We start from the raw sequence: 22,526 nt of genomic DNA, 5'->3' as shown, positions 1-22,526 counted from the left end.
GCAGCTTACACCCCAGTGGTATGAATTTTGATTTCTCCAACTTCAAGTAACCCTTGCTTTTCCTCTCTCTCTATCCCTCCCCCACCCCTAGTCGTCGTACTAGTTTCACTGTCATCCTGCTGAGTTTCACTGTTTGTATCACTCGTTATCACCTTCTCCACAACCAACAATGGACCATTGTAGGCTCCACCATATAACAATTACAATACGGAAACAGGCCATCTCGGCCCTTCTAGTCCGTGCCGAACAACTTTTTTTCCCTTAGTCCCATCTACCTGCACTCATAACATAACCCTCCATTCCCTTCTCATCCATATGCCTATCCAATTTATTTTTAAATGATACCAATAAAACCTGCCTCCACCACTTCCACTGGAAGCTCATTCCACACCGCTACCACTCTCTGAGTAAAGAAGTTCCCCCTCATGTTACCCCTAAACTTCTGTCCCTTAATTCTGAAGTCATATCCTCTTGTTTGAATCTTTCCACCTTTCCTTGATCATCGTTGCTGGCTTTGATTTGTCCTTTTCATACCTTTGTTTTTTGTTCTTTGTACCTCTTCGTCTCTCTAGTTTCCCTCTCCCCTGACTCTCGGCCTGAACAATGTCACCTGTTCCCTTTCGCCAGAGATGCCGCCAAACTGTTGACATACTCCAGAATGTTGTGCCTATCTATGGGCAGATGGAGCCAGGTGGAGAAGGAGAAGGGATGGAGTTGGGACCCAGCAGCTGATGATTGATAAGTGGAAGATAGCCACAAAAAGCTGGAGTGACTCATCGGTACAGACAGCACCTCTGGAGAAAAGGAATAGGTGACACTTTGGGTCGAGACCCTTCTGCCCCTGTCCCACTTAGCAAACCTGAACGGAAACCTCTGGAGACTTTGCGCCCCACCTAAGGTTTCCGTGCGGTTCCCGCAGGTTGCAGGTGGTTGCCGGAGGTTGCAGGTAGTGGAAGCAGGTTGGAAGACTGCCAAAAACCTCCGGGAACCGCATGGAAACCTTGGGTGGGGCGCAAAGTCTCCAGAGGTTTCCGTTCAAGTTTTCTAAGTGGGACAGGGGCATTAGAGACAGATAATGAGAGAGAGGGGAAAAAAGGCTATTGATGGAGCCAGGTTTTGGGGGGGAATGGGGTAGGGTGGGGGAGAGTGGAGGAAGTTATGGAGGCTGGAAGGTGAGAAGTGGAGGCTGCGGATGCTGGAATCAGAATGAAGATGATAAGTGGTACGGCTGGATGCCACTCCACAGTCTGGGCAAGGCTGCAGTCATCACCTCTGTCCTGTGGCACAGTTAAAGCTCAAAACACCACTGAAGGGCACTAATCAGCTAGGTCAAGTCATACTTGTGAATAATCACCCCACATTAAATTCTGATGAAACTGCCCAATATTTTAATTGTTCAAAAATGCTGCAAGTTTCATAACTAAAACCGCATGAAGCTATTCCAATTTTCCCCATCACCGGGAATGACTTTGATGAAGACTATAAAATACAGCGTGGAAGAAAGTGCCTATGGGCTTATTCAGCCCACTCACTCTTATCAATATTACTGCAGTTCTCCCTGGAAAGACTGGATGCCGTGTGGATTTACGTCAGTGGAAGTATAATTGCGAGTGGGATAATGTCAGGTTTTCAGGCTGATCTATTGTATTAGAAGCAAAGCAGTATGAGTTTTTTAACGTGGTTTAGGCATTAGACTCAGCCAATAACAACAGTTCAAACTGCATTGAACACAGCAGCTCTAGCATTGTACTAGATCCTAGACATTGGTGGAAACATCAGACAGAATTTGGCAATGAGCCTTATACTGAGAATTTAACCATTAACTTGATCAAGGAACTGCAGGCAAGGGCAACTAATCCATCTACACTTCTCGCTGCCTCGGCAAGACCTCCAGCATCAAAAAGGACCAGTCTCACCCCAGTCACTCCCTCCTCCCCTCTCCCATCAGGCAAGAGGTACAGAAATTTGCAAACGCGTCCTTGACCCTTGTAGACTTCAGAGGTACAGCGAGGAAACAGGCCCTTCGGCCCACTGAGTCCGTGCTGACCAGCGATCACTCCCACACACTAGCACTATCCTACACACTGCAGGCAATTTGCAATTTTTACCAAAGCCAATTTACTTGCAAACCTTTGTTGTGCTCAGGAAACAGCCCTGCTTTTGGAATCAGACCCCTGAGACTTCAGTCCCCACCCTTCAAAGGCGGCACCATCAGGTCCCATCCTGATCTCGGGTGCTGCCCGTGTGGGGTTTGCAGGTTGTCCGTATGGCCACGTGGGTTTTCTCCGTGCTTAGTTTAATGGGCTTGGTTAAATGGTAAATTGGCAGTGTAGGATGGTGCTAGTGTATGGGTGATCGCAGTGCGCAGGATAGTGCTTGGTGGGCTGACGACCCTGTTTCCACGTTGTATTTCTAAAGTCTAAAAAAAGCAACGCAACTTCAAGCTAAAGCGAGCCCATTGTAAGTGAACAATGCCTGAAGTATAATCTGATGCAACACTTAATCCTTAACAAAGAAAACACGGAACTGGGTTTACCATAACTGTCGTAGGTATCTTCACTTGTTCCGTGTCCATAGTCATAATATTCCGGGCCACTGCAATATCAAAAAGAGAGTGGAAGATGAGGGAAAAACAACTCCTTGGAAAATATCTGCTTATTTAATCTTTAACATTTATATGTCCGTATATATGTATCAGATATATTATTCTCCAACAAAATAAGCACTATTTTATTGTCAAACGTTCTACAAGATAGGGTGAACTTATCACAGAGAGTGTGAAACATGGTGCATTAGGGGGCATAGGTCGAGTTAGATAGAGCTCTAGGGGCTAGTGGAGTCAAGGGATATGGGGAGAAGGCAGGCACTGGTTATTGATAGGGGACGATCAGCCATGATCATAATGAATGGCATGTGCTGGCTCGAAGGGCCGAATGGCCTCCTCCTGCACCTATTTTCAATGTTTCTAGGTTTCTATGACACAGTGGCGCAGTGGGAGAGTCGCTGCCTTACAGTGCCAGAGACCCAGGTTCGATCCTGACCATAGGTGCAGTCCGTACAGAGTTGGTACCTTCTCCCTGTCATCTCGTGGGCTTTCTTCAGGTGCTCCGGTTTCCTCCCACACCCAAAAGATGTGGGGGTTTGTAGGTGTATTGGCTTCTGTAAATGTATCCTAGTGTGTGGGATAGAATTAGTGGCTGGGGTGATCGTTGGTTGGCACGGACTTGGTGGGCTGAAGGGCTTGTTTCCGCACTGTATCTTTAAACTAAACTAAACTAAACAAACCGTGCAGGCAGGAATTACAGATGCAGGTTTGCACCAAAGAGAGACACATAATGCTAGAGAGAAGGAATGGGTGAAGTTTTGGATTAGACTGAGCTCATTCTGAAGAGGGGTCTCGATCCAAAAGGGGTCACCCATTCCTTCTCTCTCTCTCTCTCGAGATACTGCCTGTCCCGCTGAGTTACTCCAACGTTTTGAGTCTATCTAAACTAAACTGAGGATCAAAATGCGTAAGTTCCCGCTGCTCGGAGTCGCTGAGAGTCATTGAGAGTAGAGTCCTGTGCAGGATTCATCAGAGGAAGCTGTGCAATAATGCAGGTGTCTCCCTGGTTTGAGAAGTTTTGGATATCAACTCGGTTTCCCTCTGCAGAGAACTTTGAATTGCAAGCATGAATTGAATTTACCTACATACCTGTACGTCTTTGGCGTGTGGGGGGAAACCGAAGATCGAGGTGAAAACCCATGGGGTCACGGGGAGAACGTACAAACTCCGTACAGACAGCACCCGTAATCGGGATTGACCCCGGGCGTCTGGTGCTGCAAGTGCAACTCTATCGCTGTGCCACATTGTCTCCCTATATCACCGAATAGTTTTTGGATTATAATTTAAGGGCTTCTAGGTAAGAACATCTGATTCAACCTCAAAATCAAAGTAAATAATAGAGGTGTATAACATTCTGAGAGTACGCAGTCAGGCCCTTTTTACAGGCTGGAAATGTCATAGTGTGAGGCAAGTCTTTTACACAGGTTGGTTGGAGCCTGGAGTGTGCTGCCAGGGGTGGTGGTACAATAGTGGCAACTAGAAGGTGCAGGGAATGGAGGCATTAGGATGATGTGCAGGCTGAAGGGATTAAGGGCCTGTCCCACTGTACGTGGTAATTCAAGAGTTCTCCTGAGTTCTCCCCTGATTCGAGCTCGTGTAATGTACGTAGCGGGTACGTCGGAGCTCGTGGATGTCACGTAGCGGCTCGTACGAGTAACGGTAGGTACTCGGGAAATCCGGTAAACTCGTGACTTTTTTTAACACTGTGAAAAATGTCCACGAGTAAAAAAATACTCGTGATGAAAAAAATTGTTACTTTTTACACATACATTATACGAGCTCGAATCAGGGGAGAACTTGGGAGAACTCTCGAAGTACCTCGTACAGTGAGAGAGGCCTTTAAGTTTAATTTGGAATCATGTTCGTCACCGACACCATGGGCCAAAAGGCCTGTCCCTGTGCTATATCTATGTAAACTGGACTATAATTCTATTAACCTGTTTTTTTTTTAAGGGGGGTGGACATTTTGATCAGGACCCCTTAATTGTGTTTATCGGTCTGTCTTTCTAACCTGAGAACCCACAGTCTGAGTTCAGTAAAACCAAAGAACTGCAGATGCTGGCTTATACCATCGACACAAAGCGCTGGAGTAACTCAGCGGCTCAGACAGCATCTCTGGAGAAAAAGGATGGGTGATGTTTCGGGTTGTCACCCTTCTTCAGAATGAAGTTGCTCAAGCATTTTGAGCCTGTCTCAGTACTGTGCTAGGTCATTGCCTGAATATTGGATTGTTTTTAAACACCTTGGCCAGGACGTTATTCAGTGAGCTGTGGGGGTGTGGACTGGATCTCTGGCTAGGTTTGTTGAAAACCACTGGAAAAGCAACGGTCCAATATCTATCTGCAAGTGAGCATACTTGAACCAACAATCACAGGATTTGCATGCACAGACACTGTGGCCGTCCCCTCTGGGACCTGTGCTTCCACAATTGCGCCTATCCTGTCCTTCTGAAAGAGTATCCAATCAGTCCCACTCACCTCGGTGGTGCCAATGCTACATTGTATCCCTCTTTAACCCACAGAACGGTTACAGCATGGAAGGATGCCAGTCAGACCATGAACCCTCCTTTCCCTTTCCCATGACTAGTCTGAAGTCATCCGTTCCTTCTCTCCAGAGATGCTGCCTGTCCCGCTGAGCTACTCCAGCATTTTGTGTCTACCTTCGGTTTAAACCAGCAGCTGCAGTTCCCTCCTACACAAGTCCGTGCCTGCTCTCTACCAGAGTAAGTCATACTCATACAGTTTGTAAGCAGGCCATTCGACCCACAACATCCATACCCATCCACATGAATCCTATTTTCAGCACTTGGCCCATAGGCTTCTATGCCCAGATGATTCACGTGGCTGTCTTTTCTGCACAACTGGCCCTATTGCCATAGCCCTGGCAAGCTTTTCTCCACCATCTATTTATACCTTTGCTGGGCACTGTAGAAGTTGTCTTCACCACACTTGCGGTGAAAGCAATTATGGTGTGTAGGAAGGAACTACAGGTGCTGGTTTACACCAAAGGTGGACACAAAATGCTGGAGTAACTCAGCGGGCCAGGCAGCATCTCTGGAGAAAAGGAATAGGTGACGTTTCGGGTCGAGAGCCTTCTTCAGATGAAGGCTCGCGTCCCGAAAAGGCACCTATTCCTTTTCTCCAGGGATGCTGCCTGGCTCGCTGAGTTACTCCAGCATTTTGTGTCCATCTTCCATAGAAAAGTGCAGCATAGGAACAGGCTTTTTGGCCCATGATGTTTGCACTGACTATGATACCAATGTAAACTAATCCCAACCGCCTCTAGAAGGGCCATTTGCTCTTAAGAACACACTCCCAGGTTTCTGTGACCTGTCCTTGTAAATGCCCCTCAAGAGCCATTCTCGGAAAGATTCAGCCTGGCCCCAGGGTTGAATGGCTTAACTAATGAAGTCACTGTAGCGGCACCTAGTGGTGGGACTGGGAAATCAGAACCCTCGTCATTGGCCGGCACTGTCACGTGACCGCGGGGGGTTCGTTGGCGGGTTTTTGTTAGTAATTAGCGCTCCTGGCATCGACAGGAGCTGTGTTCGTTAGCTGGACTACGCAGGCGGTGTTACGAGCTTTTGTTTGTCTTTTTGTTCATAAAAAACTATTTTGCTCAACCTGCCTGGTCACACTACATCATTTTGCTTTGTGTTTTCCCACCGTTCAAGATTAAAGGTGATAAAAGTCACAATGGAAACTGCTCTCACTTCTCTTTAAGTCAACAAATTCTAGGTCATAACAACTCTGCAATAAAATTGTCCTCCTTGCCTGACCTTGAGCACTGGAGTTGATTTAGAACATTGAAAAGTACACAGAGAAAAAGCTGACAATGTCCGTGCCGAACATAATGGCAAGCTAAACTAATGTCATCAGCCTGCACAAGATCCATACCCTTCCATTCACTGCATATCCACGTGCCCAACAAAAGCATCTTCAGCACCACTACTGTACCTTCCTCCGTCACCATCCCTAGCAATGCATTCCACGTACCCACCACCATCTGTGCAAAATACTCACCTTGCACATCTCCATTAAACTTTGCCCCTTTTACCTTAAAGCTATGCCCCCTGGTCTTTGACATTTCAACCCTGGGGATAAGTTCCAACTGTTTACCCTATCGGCGCCTTTCATAATATTGCGTACTTCTATACGTGTTTACGGCCTGCCTTCAATCCCCAGCATGCCAGAGAAAACAATCCAACCTTCCCTTGAAAATAGTGCCCCTCTAATCCGGGAAGATACCATCCAGGCAGAATTCCTGCAAACCTCTTCCTCATCGTCTCCAACGCCTCCATGTCCTTCCTGTAATGGAGTGACCAGAACTCCGAAAGAAGCCTAGCCAAAGTCTTATGAAGCTGCATGGTTTATTTAATGAGCAGATCTTCAATGGTTCACGGTTGTTTGGTTCAGCAGCCTGCACAGGCAGGTGGAAGTTCTCAGGGAACCAGTGTGCTTCCTCCTCTATTTGTAAACTGGAGTGCTGTGCAGCAGCTATAGTTAAAGCTAAATGCACAACTGCGACCTCTCCAGAAATAGCTAGCGGAGAGTGCTAGGTTACCATTCCCCCCCCCCCCCCCCCCCCCCCCCCCCCCCATTAACACAATGCAACGGAACGTTATGTACTGCTACATTACCTAAGGTCACTTTGAGCATCAGGTGATCTCTCTCAGCAGAGCCTGTAAAATGTAAAATTGTTCCAAGGACAGTCCCATGAGATGGCTTGGTCTGTTGAAATGTCATCTGACATCATGGGCTAAATCCAACAAACTTCTGTTTCACTCCTGACGTGCTCCAGTGTTGAGTTTGGGTATAGTTTGTACCAAGGTACAGTGCAAAGCTTATGTTGCATGCTAACCATCCAGCGGAAAGACAATACGTGATTACAATCGAGCCATCCACAGTGTACAGATACATGATAAAAGGAGTAACGTGCATACTGTTTGGTGCAAGATAAAGTCCAGTATAGTCCGATCAAACATAGTCCAAGGGTCTCCAATGATGCAGATAGTAGCTCAGCACTGCTCTCTGGTTGTTGGTAGGCTGGTTCAGTTGCCTGAGAACTACAAATTGGTCATTCTACTGGATACTCTCTGTCACTTTAGCACGGCAGGAAGCTAGCTCAGTAAACCCAAGCCCATCCAAAACCAAGTGGCCACATCCTATCTCAAGTCTATTACTAACATAGAGTTATAGAGTCATACAGCTTGTAAACAGGCCCATCAGCCCAACCCACCCATGCTGACCAACATACGCCATCGACTTTAGTCTCACCTGCCTGTGCTTGGCCCATACCCATTTAAATCTTATCTTATCTTATCTTATAGAAACATATTAAATTATAAAAGGACTGGACAAGCTAGATGCAGGAAAAATGTTCCCAATGTTGGGCGAGTCTAGAACCAGGGGCCACAGTCTTAGAATAAAGAGGAGGTCATTTAAGACTGAGGTGAGAAAAAAAAATTTTCACCCAGAGAATTGTGAATTTATGGAATTCCCTGCCGCAGAGGGCAGTGGAGGCCAAGTCACTGGATGGATTTAAGAGAGAGTTAGATAGAGCTCTAGGAGCTAGTGGAGTCACCTCAGTCTTAAATGGCCTCCCCTTTATTCTAAGATGGTGATACTTCAATACTTTAGATACTTTAATGTGGAGATACGGCATAGAAACAGTCTAGACACAAAATGCTTGAGTAACTCAGATATGGGGAGACAGTCTTCAGTCTGAAGAAGGGTCTTGATCTGAAACATAACCCATTCTTTCTCTCCAGAGATGCTGCCTGTCCCGCCGAGATACTCCAGCATTTTGTGTCTATCTTCAGTGCAAACCAGCATCTGCAGTTCCCTCCTGCACATAGAAACAGGCTACATGGCCCACCAAGTTGACCACCAATCGCTGACGTGACTTCTATTCATATTCTTGTGTCTGTTTCTTAAGCTTTTTCACAATAATGTTGTCCCTCACCTCCAATCACGTTCCCATTAGAGGAGAGCTAGACTACAGGGCAAAAAGGAACTGGTCAAGCAAATGTCAGCTACATTCCAGCACTAAGGTCAGTCTAATCAGGGCAACACACGGTTCGATCCTGACCTTGGGTGCTGTCCGTGTGGAGTTTGCACGTTCTTTCTGTGCCCGCGTGGGTTTCCTCCGAGCGCTCTGGGTTTCCTCCCACATCCCAAAGACGTGCGGGCTTGTGGATTAATTGGCCTCGGTAAATTGCCCCTAGTGTGTAGGGAATGGGTGCGAAAGTGGGATAACATAGAATTAGTTAGAAGAAGATGGTAGTAGGAATGCACTGAATGCAGCGAGCTGTAGACTCTTACAGCACGGAAACAATGACACTAATCTCCCCTTATATCATCAATGCACCCTCCCCATATTCTACCACTCACCCATTTATTGCCAGCCTTTGGCCCAGAACTGTCTAAACCTTTACTATTCTAATGCCTTTTAAATGTTGCAAATGTACCCAGCTCCACCACTTCCTCTGGAATCTCATTCCATATACCCAGGTGTGTACCCACCACCCTGCGTCTGGGATACCTACCTGTCCAGTCCCCTTTAAATGTTTAATTTATGCTCTCTTGGTTTAGACTGGGAAAAAAATACTGTGATCATTCCAACTCATCTATGACTCTCATGATTTTATAATCCTCTATGTGGTCACCCCTCAGCCTCCTGAGCTCCAGGGAAAATATTTCCCCAGCCTGTCTGGTCTTTCCTGATACCTCAAGCCTTCCTGTCTGAGTAATTTCCATGTGAATCTTTTTTGGACCCTTGCCAGCTTAACGCCATCCTTCCTCTTACTTGTACTGCCAAGTATTGCAAGCGTGGTCTCACCGACATCCTGTACAGATATGAAACGCTTGTACTCTGACACTTGCCCTGACTTTTGAAGGCATTAGACAATAGACAATACACAATAGGTGCAGGTGTAGGCCATTCAGCCCTTCGAGCCAGCACCTGCCATTCAATGTGATCACGGCTGATCATCCCCAATCAGTACAGAGTTCCTGCCTTCTTCCCATATCCCCTGACTGCTATTTTTAAGAGCCCTATCTAGCTCTCTCTTGAAAGAATCCAGAGAACCGGCCTCCACCGCCCTCTGAGGCTGAGAATTCCACAGACTCACAACTCTCTGTGGTGGACAAACGCCCTCTTCATGCCCTCTTCACCACCTGATTTACCCTGTGACCAGAACATGCAATAGCTGCTCTGGGCGGGCAGTCACCACCGGTCCCACCACTGAACCAGGTGCTGGACACGAAAAGCTGGAGTAACTCAACGGGTTAGGCAGCATCTCTGGAGAAAAGGAATAGGTGTTGTTTATGGGTCAAGACCCTTCTTCAGACTGAGAGTCAGGGGAAAGGGAAACGAGAGATATAGACAGTGATATAGAGAGATAAAGAACAAATGGATGAAAGGTCTTTCATTCATTTGTTACTTTAGTGCATATCTTTGAAAAATAGCTCATCAAGTCATTTAGGGCAGCATGGTGGTGCAGCGGCAGAGTTGCTGCCTTACAGCTCCGGAGACCCAGGTTCGGTCCTCACCACGGGTGCTGTCAGTACAGAGTTTGTACGTTCACCCCGTGGCCATGTGGGTTTTCTCCGGGTGCTCCAGTTTCGTTCCACATTCCAAAGACCCTACAGATTTGTAGGTTAATTGGCTTCTTGCAAACAGTTGTACAGGGTCTTGGTGAGACCACACCTGGAGTTTTGCGTACAGTTTTGGTCTCCTAATCCGAGGAAAGACATTCTTGCCATAGAGGGAGTACAGAGAAGGTTCACCAGACTGATTCCTGAGATTTCAGGACTTTCATATGAAGAAAGACTGGATAGACTCGGCTTGTACTCGCTAGAATTTAGAAGATTGAGGGGGGATCTTATAGAAACTTACAAAATTCTTAAGGGGTTGGACAGGCTAGATGCAGGAAGATTGTTCCCGATGTTGGGGAAGTCCTGAACAAGGGGTCACAGTTTAAGGATAAGGGGGAAATATTTTAGGACCGAGATGAGGAAAACATTTTTCACACAGAGAGTGGTGAATCTCTGGAATTCTCTGCCGCAGAAGTTAGTTGAGGCCAGTTCATTGGCTATATTTAAGAGGGAGTTAGATGTGGCCCTTGTGGCTAAAGGGATCAGGGGGTATGGAGAGAAGGCAGGTACAGGATACTGAGTTGGATGATCAGCCATGATCATATTGAATGGCGGTGCAGGCTTGAAGGGCCAAATGGCCTACTCCTGCACCTATTTTCTATGTTTCTATGTTTCTATGTCCCCAGTGTGCATGTAGGAGAGAACTAGTGTACTGGATATCGCTGGTCGGCGTGGACTTGGTGGGCCGAAGGGCCTGTTTCTGTGCTGTATCTCTAAACTAAACTAAACTAAACTAAACTCAACCCGATACATTACCCCCAAGATGCTGCCTGTTCCGATGAGTTACTCCAGCATTTTGTGTCTATAGACTAAACTAAAGTCATTACTACCTTGCTCTTGGTGGGAGCTAGCTCTGCAGCAAACAGCAGCAGTATCGGCTGATATTACGGCAGTGATCACACACTGCAATGGATGTAAAATGCTTGGGCATGTCATAAGGTTATTAAGAACATTATAGAAAAGTCCGTTTGTTCTTTTTTGCGTCTCGATGTGTCCTGAGAGGTCTTTTCATCCTTTTATCACTGAGAAAAATCAATCCTTCCAAAGGGAAAAATTGAACGCAAGAAGCTTCAGTTTTGGGCTGTGAGAATAGGGGGAGTGATTCTGGGAGTGGATAAGGAATGAGATTGTTGTTTGAAGAGACTGACTTCAAAGGGTGTCGATAAGGTGCTTTAACACAACTCAGTCAGCGGCATGTTCTCGGGTGAAGTCTGTGAAGTGAATAACCGCTGACAAAATAATAAGAAGGAATTGCTTCCACTGGCAGCGATGTCAGTGACTGGAGGGCACATGCTGAAGGTAATTGGCAAGCGGACCAGATGGGAGATGAGATAGTTTCCCACACAGCGAGTTTGTTATGACGGAGAATGCAGTGACTGAGTACCAATCTCCAATCCCTTTGTTAAAACACAGCTTTGTTCAGATCCATGGGGGTGAGTAAGTCCATGGGGACTAGTAAAGTTCATATGATCCACAAGCTGAATTTGGCCATTCGGCACATCCATCTACACCATTCAATCATGACTGATCTATCCTCCCCTCTCAACCCCATTCTCCCGCCTTAGGCCCATAACCCCTGACTCCGTTACTAATCAAGAATCTGTCCAGCTCTGCCTTAATAATATCCATTGACACGGCATTCACAACCATCAGTGGCAATGAATTCCACAGATTCACACTCTGACCGAAGAAAGTCAGTCTCATCCCCTTTCTAAATATACATCCTTTAATTCTGAGGCTACGGCCTCCAGTCCTAGAGTCTCCCACTGCTATAAACATCCTCTCCACATTCACTCTTTCCAGGCCTTCGCTGCTCGGTAAGTTAATAAAACATCTCTTTCAAAACACTAGCACCAGCAATAGGAGGAGTGGTCTCAATTGTGCTGAATATTCCTTCAGTCTCATCTACCCCACTTCTAGGGTTCAATGGAGCTTTATTCAATGAGGCAATGTTTCTAGTCACTCAATTACCAAGTTATCTTGGCTGTGCCAGTTGCACTCCAGTCACTGCAGGACCCATGGAGGCTACTGTCAGCCAGGGAGCTCACTCCCACAATGGTGTGTGGCACAGTGGCGCAGCGGTAGAGTTGCTGCCTTACAGCGCCAGGGTCCCGAGTTCAATCCTGACTACGGGTGCTGTCTGTGTGGAGTTTGTACACTCTCCCTGTGGTTTTTTTTCCGGCATCTCCGGTTTCTTTCCACACTCCAAGGACGTACAGGTTTGTAGGTTAATTGGCTTCGGTAAAAAATTGAAAATTGTCCCTAGTGTGTGCAGGATAGTGTTAGCATTCAGGGACCGCTGGTCGGCGCGGACCCGTTGGGCCGAAGGGCCTGTTTCCGCACTGCATCTCTAAACTAAACTAAACTGGAGGGTCTCTCCTATATGGCTTTCCTCCCATTTCATGACACACCGAGGACTATCATGAAGGGCCACTGCTCCACACTCCCCATCTTCTTGCCCTCATCAGTTGCCTGGCTATGTGGTGGCAGTCTGCACTGCCATCTGGCCATCGGAGGAGGTCCCCAGAATAGGTCTCTCACTGTGGGAACTCTCCCCTTTTACATCAGGGATGGCCTCAAGTCAATGGATATTTTTAAGGTGGAGCTGGACATATTCTTGATACAGCCCCTGTCCCACTTAAGAGACCTAAACAGCAACCTCTGGAGACCTTGCCCACCACCCAAAAATAAATCTAGGTCGAGGTGACCTGCAACCTCCTACCACCTCCCACGCATATGTTGAAAACCTTCCTCGACTATGAAGAAAACCGGCTTCGACTAGACCTGCGACAAAAAAATTATCGATTTTTAAAATGGCATCCTATTTTTAGTCGAGGCCGGTTTTAATCATGATGAAAAAATAGCAGCAACCTAGATGAAGCCTCGATCACGCGGAAACCACTTTCGACCATAAGGGAGAGTGACCAAAACCTCCGGTGACCTCATGGAAACCTTGGGCGGTGGGCAAGGTCACCAGAGGTTGCTGTTTAGGTCTCCTAAGTGGGACAAGGGCTTAATGGGCCTGTCCCATTGTACAAGTTCACCCAAGAACACTCCCGAGTTTTAAAAAAAATCTAATTCGTGGTAAGCACGTAGAATGTGCGTAGCGGGTACGTCGAAGCTCAGGACATTTCTTAGCGGCTCGTTACGCTAACGGCAGGTGCTCGGGAAACGCGGTAAGCTCGGGAAGACTCGTGAAGATTTTTCAACATGTTGTAAAATGTCCACGAGAGCCCCGAGTACCTACGAGCGGCTATTACCGTAATTCTCCGAGTTCGAATTAGGAGAAAATCAGGAGAACTCGTACAGTGGGACAGCCCCATTAGGGTGTCAGGGGTTATGGGGAGAAGGCAGGAGAATGGGGTTGAGAGGGAGAGATAGATCAGCCATGATTGTATGGCGGAGTATACTTGATGGGCTGAATTCTGCTGCTATAACATATGAACATGAATTCCTTCAGCAATGATCCTCTGTGGACCTTGTATAGGTTGCACTACATCGGTTTGCACAATTGAGGTCATGTTACCCTGATAATTGATTGCAATATTGATTATTGGTTATTTATTTGTTGTTTTGTTGAGTTACTGTGCCTTTAAAGCTGCAACAAAATAAGAATTGCATTGTTCCGGTCCCAGTGCATATGACAATTAAACACTCTTGACTTGACTTTATAAAAGGGAGAGAGCTGTAGGGTTTGCTGAGTGATCCTCGTTCCATGCGAGATTAATGGTGAAGGTTGGTAAAGCCTCGCATTGATCCTGGGCTTGAAAGCAGTTGGCAGATATTTTAAAATTGTGGCCTGAAGGGTTCGGAGTTTGCTGCGCCAGTTTTATGGATTAATTAGCTGCTAACGGAACGAGATGTATTAATTTAACAAAAGAGCCGCTAAACTGGCAACTGTCTGAGTAAGTAGACACTAATCAAACAGCTTTAGCAGCAGGTTAGTGTTTAGACTTTGGTGGGAAGCTGTTGTAAATATCAGATGGTGTGGCATCATAGAAACATAGAAAATAGGCGCAGGAGTAGGCCATTCGGCCCTTCGAGCCAGCACGGCCATTCAATGTGATCATGGCTGATCATCCCCAATCAGCACTCCTTCTGCTTTTTCCCCTATATCCCTTGATTCTGTTAGCCCTAAGAACTAAATCTAACTCCCTCTTGAAAACATGTCAATTTCAGTGTGCAACAAGAAGGTGGAGGGTAGCCACACTGTTTAAGAGGCTATATGTGTCGGAAGGAACTGCTGGTTCAAAACAAAGGTAGACACAAAAACCTGGAATAACTTTAACGGATCAGACAGCATCTCTGGAGAAAAGGAATAGGTGACATTTCAGGTCGAGACCCTTCTTCATGTCTATCTTCGGTTTAGAGGCTATCTACGTATAGAGGCAGCAGGGGATCAGACCATCGCAACAGCTCTTCCCCGGTTCCTCCCATGCCCACGTATCCCTGGAGCAGGGTACACCGTTCATTGTTGGCATTCTGAGACCAATTAGCACCACAAGGGCTGGACTGCATCCTGGGTACAGGGGGAAACATGTTAATGAAAGGGTGAAAAACAAGGAACTGCAGATGCTGGTTTGCAAAAAACAGACATGAAGTGCTGGAGTAACTCAGCGGGTCAGGCAGCATCTCTGGAGGACAAGGATAGGTGACGTTTTGGACCAGGACCCTTCTTCAGACAATTTAAGTGTTGTTGTGTAACAACTAGTTTTAGTCAACAACTAGTTAAGTCTGAAGAAGGGTTTCGGCCCGACACGTTGCCTATTTCCTTCGCTCCATAGATGCTGCAGCACCCGCTGAGTTTCTCCAGCATTTTTGTCTACCTTCGATTTTCCAGCATCTGCAGTCCCTTCTTAAAAACTCGTTGTTGTTAGCAAAATTATTTTTCTATAAATTTACTTTATACTTTAGAGATACAGCGTGGAAATGGGCCCTTCGGCCCACTGAGTCCATGCTGACCAGCAAACACCCCGTACACCAGCAATATCCTACACATTAGGGACAATTTCAATTTTTACTGATTAGCCTATTAACTTACAAATCTGTACATCTTTACAGAGGAATCCGGAGCACCCGGAGGAAATCCACGTGGTCACAGGGAGAACGTACAAACTCTGTACATTCTCTGGGAACTCTGGAACTCTCTGCCACAGAGGGTAGTCGAGGCCAGTTCCTTGGCTATATTTAAGAGGGAGTTAGATGTGGCCCTTGTGGCTAAAGAGATCAGGGGGTATGGAGAGAAAGCAGGTACAGGATACTGAGTTGGATGATCAGCCATGATCATATTGAATGGCGGTGTAGGCTCGAAGGGCTGAATGGCCTACTCCTGCACCTATTTTCTATGTTTCTATGTTTCTATGTCCCCAGTGTGCATGTAGGTGAGAACTAGTGTACTGAATATCGCTGGTCGGCGTGGACTTGGTGGGCCGAAGGGCCTGTTTCTGTGCTGTATCTCTAAACTAAACTATCTAAACTAAACTAAACTAAACTAAACTCGACCCGATACATTACCCCCAAGATGCTGCCTGTTCCGATGAGTTACTCCAGCATTTTGTGTCTATAGACTAAACTAAAGTCATTACTACCTTGCTCTTGGTAGGAGCTAGCTCTGCAGCAAACAGCAGCAGTACCGGCTGATATTACGGCAGTGATCACACACTGCAATGGATGTAAAATGCTTGGGCATGTCATAAGGTTATTAAGAATATTGAATGGCGGTGCTGGCTCGAAGGGCCGAATGGCCTACTCCTGCACCTATTTTCTATGTTTCTATGTTTCTACATCATAGCACCCATAGTCAGGATTGTATCTGGGTCTCTGGTACTGTAAGGCAGCAACTCTACTGCTGCTCCACATTGAAATGCAGCATCTCTGGAGAACGTGAGAACAGTTTGTTCAGGGATAGACAATAGAGAAAGGACAGGGATAGGTAGGCCAGAGATACAGCAAGGACAGAACAGTGACATACTGAAGATGCATCAGGGCCAGGCCTGGGACAGACCGTAGACAAATGGTGGACCATCCAGGGACAAAGCAGAGACAGAGGAGGGACGGTCCAGAAAAAGGGCAGGGTAAGACCTGGGAGGTCCAGACATGGATGCAAAGACCAGTAAACAGTGCAAAGACCAGTAAACAGTGCAAAGACCATTTTACTTCGGAGTCACGTGAGTGACTACGTGAAGAACCCACCCAGCGCGCAGGCGCGGCATTACGTCAGCAGTGCAACAGCGGCAGCAGCTGGAGCCAGGCTCTCCAGCTGCAGCATAAAGACGAGACCTCAGGTAAGTGCCTTTTTTGTTACAGAGTCGCGCTAGAGAGAATAATGGCCTCTCGCAAGCGACCAGCCAGGAGGACTGCCTGCCCTACTCCACCCGAGGACGGGTCCATAGCGGGACGGCAGCCTCTCGCAGCGGAGGAGCTTTTTCAACGCTCCCGCTCACCCGACACCGAGCCGCCCCCAGTGCTGCAGATCTCAACGCCCCGCACAGGGAGGAAGGCGACACAGAAAACCGACCGGCCGGTGTCCTCCGATGATTCGGAGGAACGGAAACACTCTCCCCCACCGAAAAGGGGAGACGCTCGGATAAGCTGCATGAGGCAGCTCCTCGAGCGTATGATTAATGAGGAGATGCGGCATCTCCCAGGAGGACGGGCTTTGGCCTCCTCCTCTCCACACCCTTCTGTACCCTCTATATTCGAGGGCAGTAAGGGAGGCCAGGACTGGGCTGGCCTATCCCAAGGGCAGGCGGAGGATATCGTCAGCATGCCGGGCGTGCCGGAAGAAGAGCTACTGGGTGTAGTGGGCCGATATGCGGCACCACCAACAACTGGGATGGTGTTGCCACCCAGAATGGCGGCAACTATAAACAGGCTGTCCAACAACCCGCTGCAGGACAAGGCTGTCCAGCAGGCCCTTGACAACTACATCGCGCCCGAAAATTGCGAGGCGCTGAGGGTCAAGACGGTAAATGGGCAGATCTGGAACCAGCTGGGGCAGCACATAAGGGCTCAGGAGGTCAAAATGCAGCGAGTCCTGAAGCTCCACTCAGCAGCCGTCACCGCCTTTGCTCGGTCCGTTGGGGATGAAGACTTGACCATACCCCAGCAGGATGCCCTCGCACTGATGTGCAGCACCACGTATGAGCTAAACAACCTACGGCGGGACAACATCAGGCCTGCCCTCAACCCAACATATGCCGGCCTCTGTAAAGCTCCAGCGCCCGAACAACAGGCGCTGCTATTTGGTGCGGATCTGGCCAAAAGGCTCAAGGAGTTGGAAGAGGCGGCAAAACCAGTAGGCCTCATGAGGGCAGGGCCAGGACCGAGCAGGGCGAAGACACCCAGTTGGCCGCACGCCTCGGCAGCCACCAGCAGATACCGAGCTGGTGAAAGCCTGGTGACCGCCTCCCACTACCCCCAGTGCTCTTTTTTAGAGCGGGGCCCAGGGCGGAGCCGTGGGAAGATGCGCCGCCCCACCGCAGCACCAACACGGACAACCTTGGGCCAGACCCACCGGAAACGACCCCACAAGTGAACATGGAGGTAGGTGGGTCTGGTTCCTGTCAACATACACAGACAAAGGGTGTAGTATTAACAGGGGGACGTTTGAGGTTCTTCAAGCATGTTTGGTGCTCCCTTACTAACAATCAGTTTATACTCAACAGTATTAGTGGATACAAGATTGAATTCAAACCAGGCGTAGAACCGCCAGTTCAGCACATGCCCCAAAGGGTGTTCCTTCCCTCGGCAGTTGAGAAGGTAGAAGGACAAGCTGAACTTGATCGGCTCGTGGCTAAAGGCATCATAGAAATGACCACACACGAGCCGCAAGAATTTGTATCAAATATTTTTCTCAAAACCCAAAAAGATGGTGGATGTCGCATTATTATTGATCTGACATCACTCAATCAGTCTGTTGAGTATCAACATTTCAAAATGGAGACATTTGTCACTGCCAGACAACTGATCTCCAAGGGATACTACATGGCAAGCATAGATATCAAAGATGCTTACTATTTGGTACCCATTCATAAAGATTACTTTAAATATCTGAAATTTATCTGGAGGGGCCAGCTATGGCAGTACCGAGCTTTGCCCAATGGTTTAACGACAGCTCCCAGACTATTTACGAAAATTCTTAAAGTGGCCATGAAGAAATTGAGAGAACTAAAACATTTAGTAGTGGCCTATCTGGACGATGTTCTCATATTAGGAAGAACACGGGAACAAGCTGTCGCAGGAGTGTTAGCCACTAAACAACTCCTTGAAACTTTGGGTTTTATCCTCCACCCAGATAAATCAATATTGGAGCCTACTACTAACATGGATTACTTAGGCTTCACTATTGACACGATTCACATGACTGTCACTCTGCCCAGAAACAAAACAGTTTCACTCATTGAAGCTTGTAGCCATTTAATTGCCACACCGCAACCTAGAATACGGCATGTAGCCAGAGTTATTGGCTCTATAGTAGCAGCATTTCCGGCTGCCCAACATGGGCCCTTGCATTATCAAAATTTACAAAGAGCAAGGACTCATGCATTACGCCTTCATAGGGGGCATTATGATCGCAAAATGGATTTACCCGCTGAAGCCAAATCAGAACTTCAGTGGTGGGTTGACAATATTTGGCACAGTCACAGTCCTATCACCGTAACCAATCCTAACATAACCATTGCAACGGATGCCAGTGCTTTAGGCTGGGGAGCTACTAACTCCAAAGACAGCACAGGTGGCAGATGGACTAACTCAGAGGCATCGCTACTACAATCACTGGGCATTAACTTTTTGGAAATGCTCGCCGCCTTTTATGGGCTAAAAGCATATGCATCTGGTATGCGACACGTGCATGTTAGAATTATGATCGACAACACTACGGCAGTATCTTATATCCAGCACATGGGTGGCATTAAATCAGTATCATGCGACAAATTAACTGCTATAATCTGGCAATGGTGTGTCGAGAGACATATTTGGCTATCAGCTGCCTATTTACCAGGCAAACTAAATTTAGTGGCGGACACCAGGTCACGAAAATTCAACGACAACATCGAATGGATGTTGGACCCAAAATTATTTGCTAAAATTATCAAGCAATATGGTACGCCAGATATAGATTTGTTTGCGTCTAGGTTAAATCACCAACTACCCATGTATGTGGCTTGGGAACCAGACCCAGAGGCAGCAGCGGTAGATGCCTTCACGCTGGACTGGGGAAATTTCTTTTTCTATGCTTTCCCTCCCTTCTGCCTCATCAGTCGGGTACTCCAGAAAATTCAGGCAGACTCAGCCTCTGGCATTCTGGTCGTGCCCGACTGGCCTACCCAACCATGGTTCCCAATGTTCCACGACATGGTGGTAGAGACACCAATGGTCCTTCAACACCACCCCCAATTATTGACTCACCCGGTAACTGGCATTAGCCATCCATGCCACCAAAAATTGAAACTCCTGGTTTCCAGATTTTGAACAGGCCTTACCGGGGATTGGGGTTATCAGACAGAACAATCACCACCATGTCGGCATCCCTGCGAGTTTCCACCAAGAAACAGTACCTGACCTTCATCAGGAAATGGGAACAGTACTGTCTGGACGCAGGGACATCCTACACGACGACTTCGATCTCGGATGTGCTGGAGTTCCTGGCCCACCTGCACCATGATCTCAAGATGAGCTACAGTGCCATCAATACGGCTCGGAGCGCACTGTCCGCATACCTCATGCCGATAGAACAGCATAGTGTGGGATCCCACCCTCTAGTCATCAGACTCCTTAAGGGGATCTTTAATACCAAACCCCCTACACCTAGATACACTCACATGTGGGATGTGAGTGTAGTTCTCACACACCTTCGAGGTTGGCCTCCGGTGGGATCCCTGAGCCTGGAACAGGCCACTTACAAAACCCTCATGCTCATGGCGCTTGTCTCAGCTCAAAGGGTTCAGTCGCTCCATCAGCTTAATCTGAACTACATGGTGACCACCCCAGATACCATTACTTTCACCATGCCGGGGTTGGTAAAACAAAGTAGACCAGGTACATCAAACTCCCCGTTGATCTTCCGGGCTTACCCTCCAGAACCTAGGCTGTGTGTGGTGACCCACCTTCATCATTATCTAGACACAACCCAAACGCTAAGAGGGAGAGAGAAAGCCTTATGGGTTAGCCACAGAAAGCCTTTTGGACGGGTAACCAGCCAAACATTATCCAGATGGTTGAAACAGGTCCTCAGCATGGCAGGGATTAACACAAATGTTTTTAAATCCCATTCAACCAGGGCAGCGTCCACCTCAGCGGCGGATAGGATGCAGGTTCCCCTCGACCACATCCTCAGAGCAGCGGGATGGTCAAGGGAATCGACATTCCAACGATTTTACAACAAACCGCTGATGGAACAGGACGTCTTTGCGGATACCGTTTTAAAAACCGCAAAGTTATGATTTAAAGCCCATGGGAGCTATTTTGTTTTTTGTTATAGTTAATAAATATTTCTTTTATAACTAAACAAACTTGTTGGTCTCTAGCTACCACTTCCTCCCTCGATGATCTTTCGGCAGTGAGTGATATAACTGTTACACACGGTTTGAAATCACAGACCTTTGAAGTCTTCACGTAGTCACTCACGTGACTCCGAAGTAAAATAGTAAGATTAAACGAGTACTTACCAGTACGAAGTTTGATCTGTATTTTATGAGGAGTTACGATGAGGGATTACGTGCCCTCCGCTCCCACCCTCATTATATAGATCAAATTCGGACTAATGTCTCGTTGGTCTTCACTATCTTTACTTCAACTAGTGTCTATCTGTGATTCCACACCGCTGCTTGGAAGTATGCCGCGCCTGCGCGCTGGGTGGGTTCTTCACGTAATCCCTCATCGTAACTCCTCATAAAATACAGATCAAACTTCGTACTGGTAAGTACTCGTTTAATCTTACTATTAAACAGACCAGAGACCTGGGGCAGACTGGGGCAAGTTCCATAGATCACCCACTGTCATGCCAGACTGAGATCAGTGATGATGCCGGAGTGAATCAGACCTGAACGGAGAGGAAACCTAGCAGAAGAATAGCTTGGCAGCGTGCTGATGAAACTATAAACCTTGATTCTCTTGTCAGATGTCTTGACTGATCAGAATTTTGTGCTGTACTTGTAATAAAGGCAGTGCCGTAAAGAGATATGATATTCACGTCATTACCACTTGATGGTGTTAGGTCTTACACTCAGCAAGCTGATAATGATCACACATTTTTTTCCCATTGGTGATGAGTGAGGTTTAAATATCTTCCAAGATGCCAGGTAGAACTTATTTGCTCTTTAGAGATAATGTCACGGCATTGCTTATATCTATCCAAAGGCAGAAGTCTCTGCGGCAATATTTCATCCAAGAGTTGCCACCTCTGGGACCACAGCACTTCCTCATTACAACACGAGTTTGTCAGCCTGATTCTTTGTGCTCATATTCCTGCAAATGGAATTAACACCCAACTTCTAACCCTGAGTTAAGCCTCGTGCTTGCAGAATAGTCCGCTCAATCCATCCCTCCTGATTAGTACGGGTGTCAGTGGTTATGGGGAGAAGGCAGGAGAATGGGGCTAGGAGGGGGAGAATGGCAGAGTAAACTTGATGGGCCGAATGGCCTAATTCTGCTCCTATGACCTTATGACCTCCCCTTACACTCGCTCCACATTCCATTTGTGTATCTGACCTACTCCTTCAAATCCAATTTCCCAGGAAAAACTCTGGAGAACGTGGATAGGTGATGTTTCAAGTCAGGGCCCTTCTTCAGGCCAGATTTAAAGTTTTATTTAAAGCTTCAGTTGAAGTTATCTCCAAGGAGCTAAATGAATTGTGCCAGCCATCCTGCAGGCTTTTTGCACGTAGTTTTATGATAGTTGAAAATATATTTTAGCAGTGTTGTTAGTCATAGCCCGAAGATAGACACAAGAAACTGGAGTAATTCAGCAGGTCAGGCAGCACCTCCGGAGAAAAGAAATAGGTGATGTTTCGGATTGAGTCATAGCCCGCATCCACGCAGATTTCCAATCGAGTATTCACTGCGGTTTAAACTCATCCCTTCAACTTTCATTTGACCAACAACTACTACACACAGAGCCAACCTCAGGCTCAGCATTGTTGCTGGTGTGAATGTGCTTGGGGAATGAGCCCGAATCCTATAAAGAGTTGTGCCCGTCAGTCTAACAACTACTGTTTATCTCCTGTCATTAAACAATGGCGTGGCTGTCTTACATCTCCAGC

General features: G+C 47.2%; 1 protein-coding gene across 4 annotated transcripts in view; it reads right to left on the bottom strand.

Moving 5' to 3' along the window:
• Positions 1–22,526, bottom strand: part of khdrbs2 (KH domain containing, RNA binding, signal transduction associated 2) — a 393,514-nt gene that overhangs the window by 58,753 nt on the left and 312,235 nt on the right. For 3 of the 4 annotated variants that reach the window (XR_008723423.1, XR_008723424.1, XM_055635049.1), the window contains exons 8-9: positions 8,696–8,827; positions 2,537–2,595 (exon numbers count right to left, since the gene is read on the bottom strand). Coding sequence is in view for 2 of the 4 variants with exons in the window: in XM_055635049.1 (XP_055491024.1) it covers positions 2,537–2,595; positions 8,696–8,827 (191 nt within the window). In the remaining 2 variants the exon portion in view is untranslated. The remainder of the gene's footprint in view (positions 1–2,536; positions 2,596–8,695; positions 8,828–22,526) is intronic. The other variant, XM_055635050.1, reaches the window with a different exon arrangement.

Source organism: Leucoraja erinacea, chromosome 5, assembly GCF_028641065.1.
Source record: "Leucoraja erinacea ecotype New England chromosome 5, Leri_hhj_1, whole genome shotgun sequence".
In the NCBI taxonomy this organism is placed as follows: domain Eukaryota; kingdom Metazoa; phylum Chordata; class Chondrichthyes; order Rajiformes; family Rajidae; genus Leucoraja; species Leucoraja erinaceus.
The sequence above is the reverse complement of the archived record's forward strand: the minus strand, read 5'-3'. Positions and strand labels throughout refer to the sequence as shown.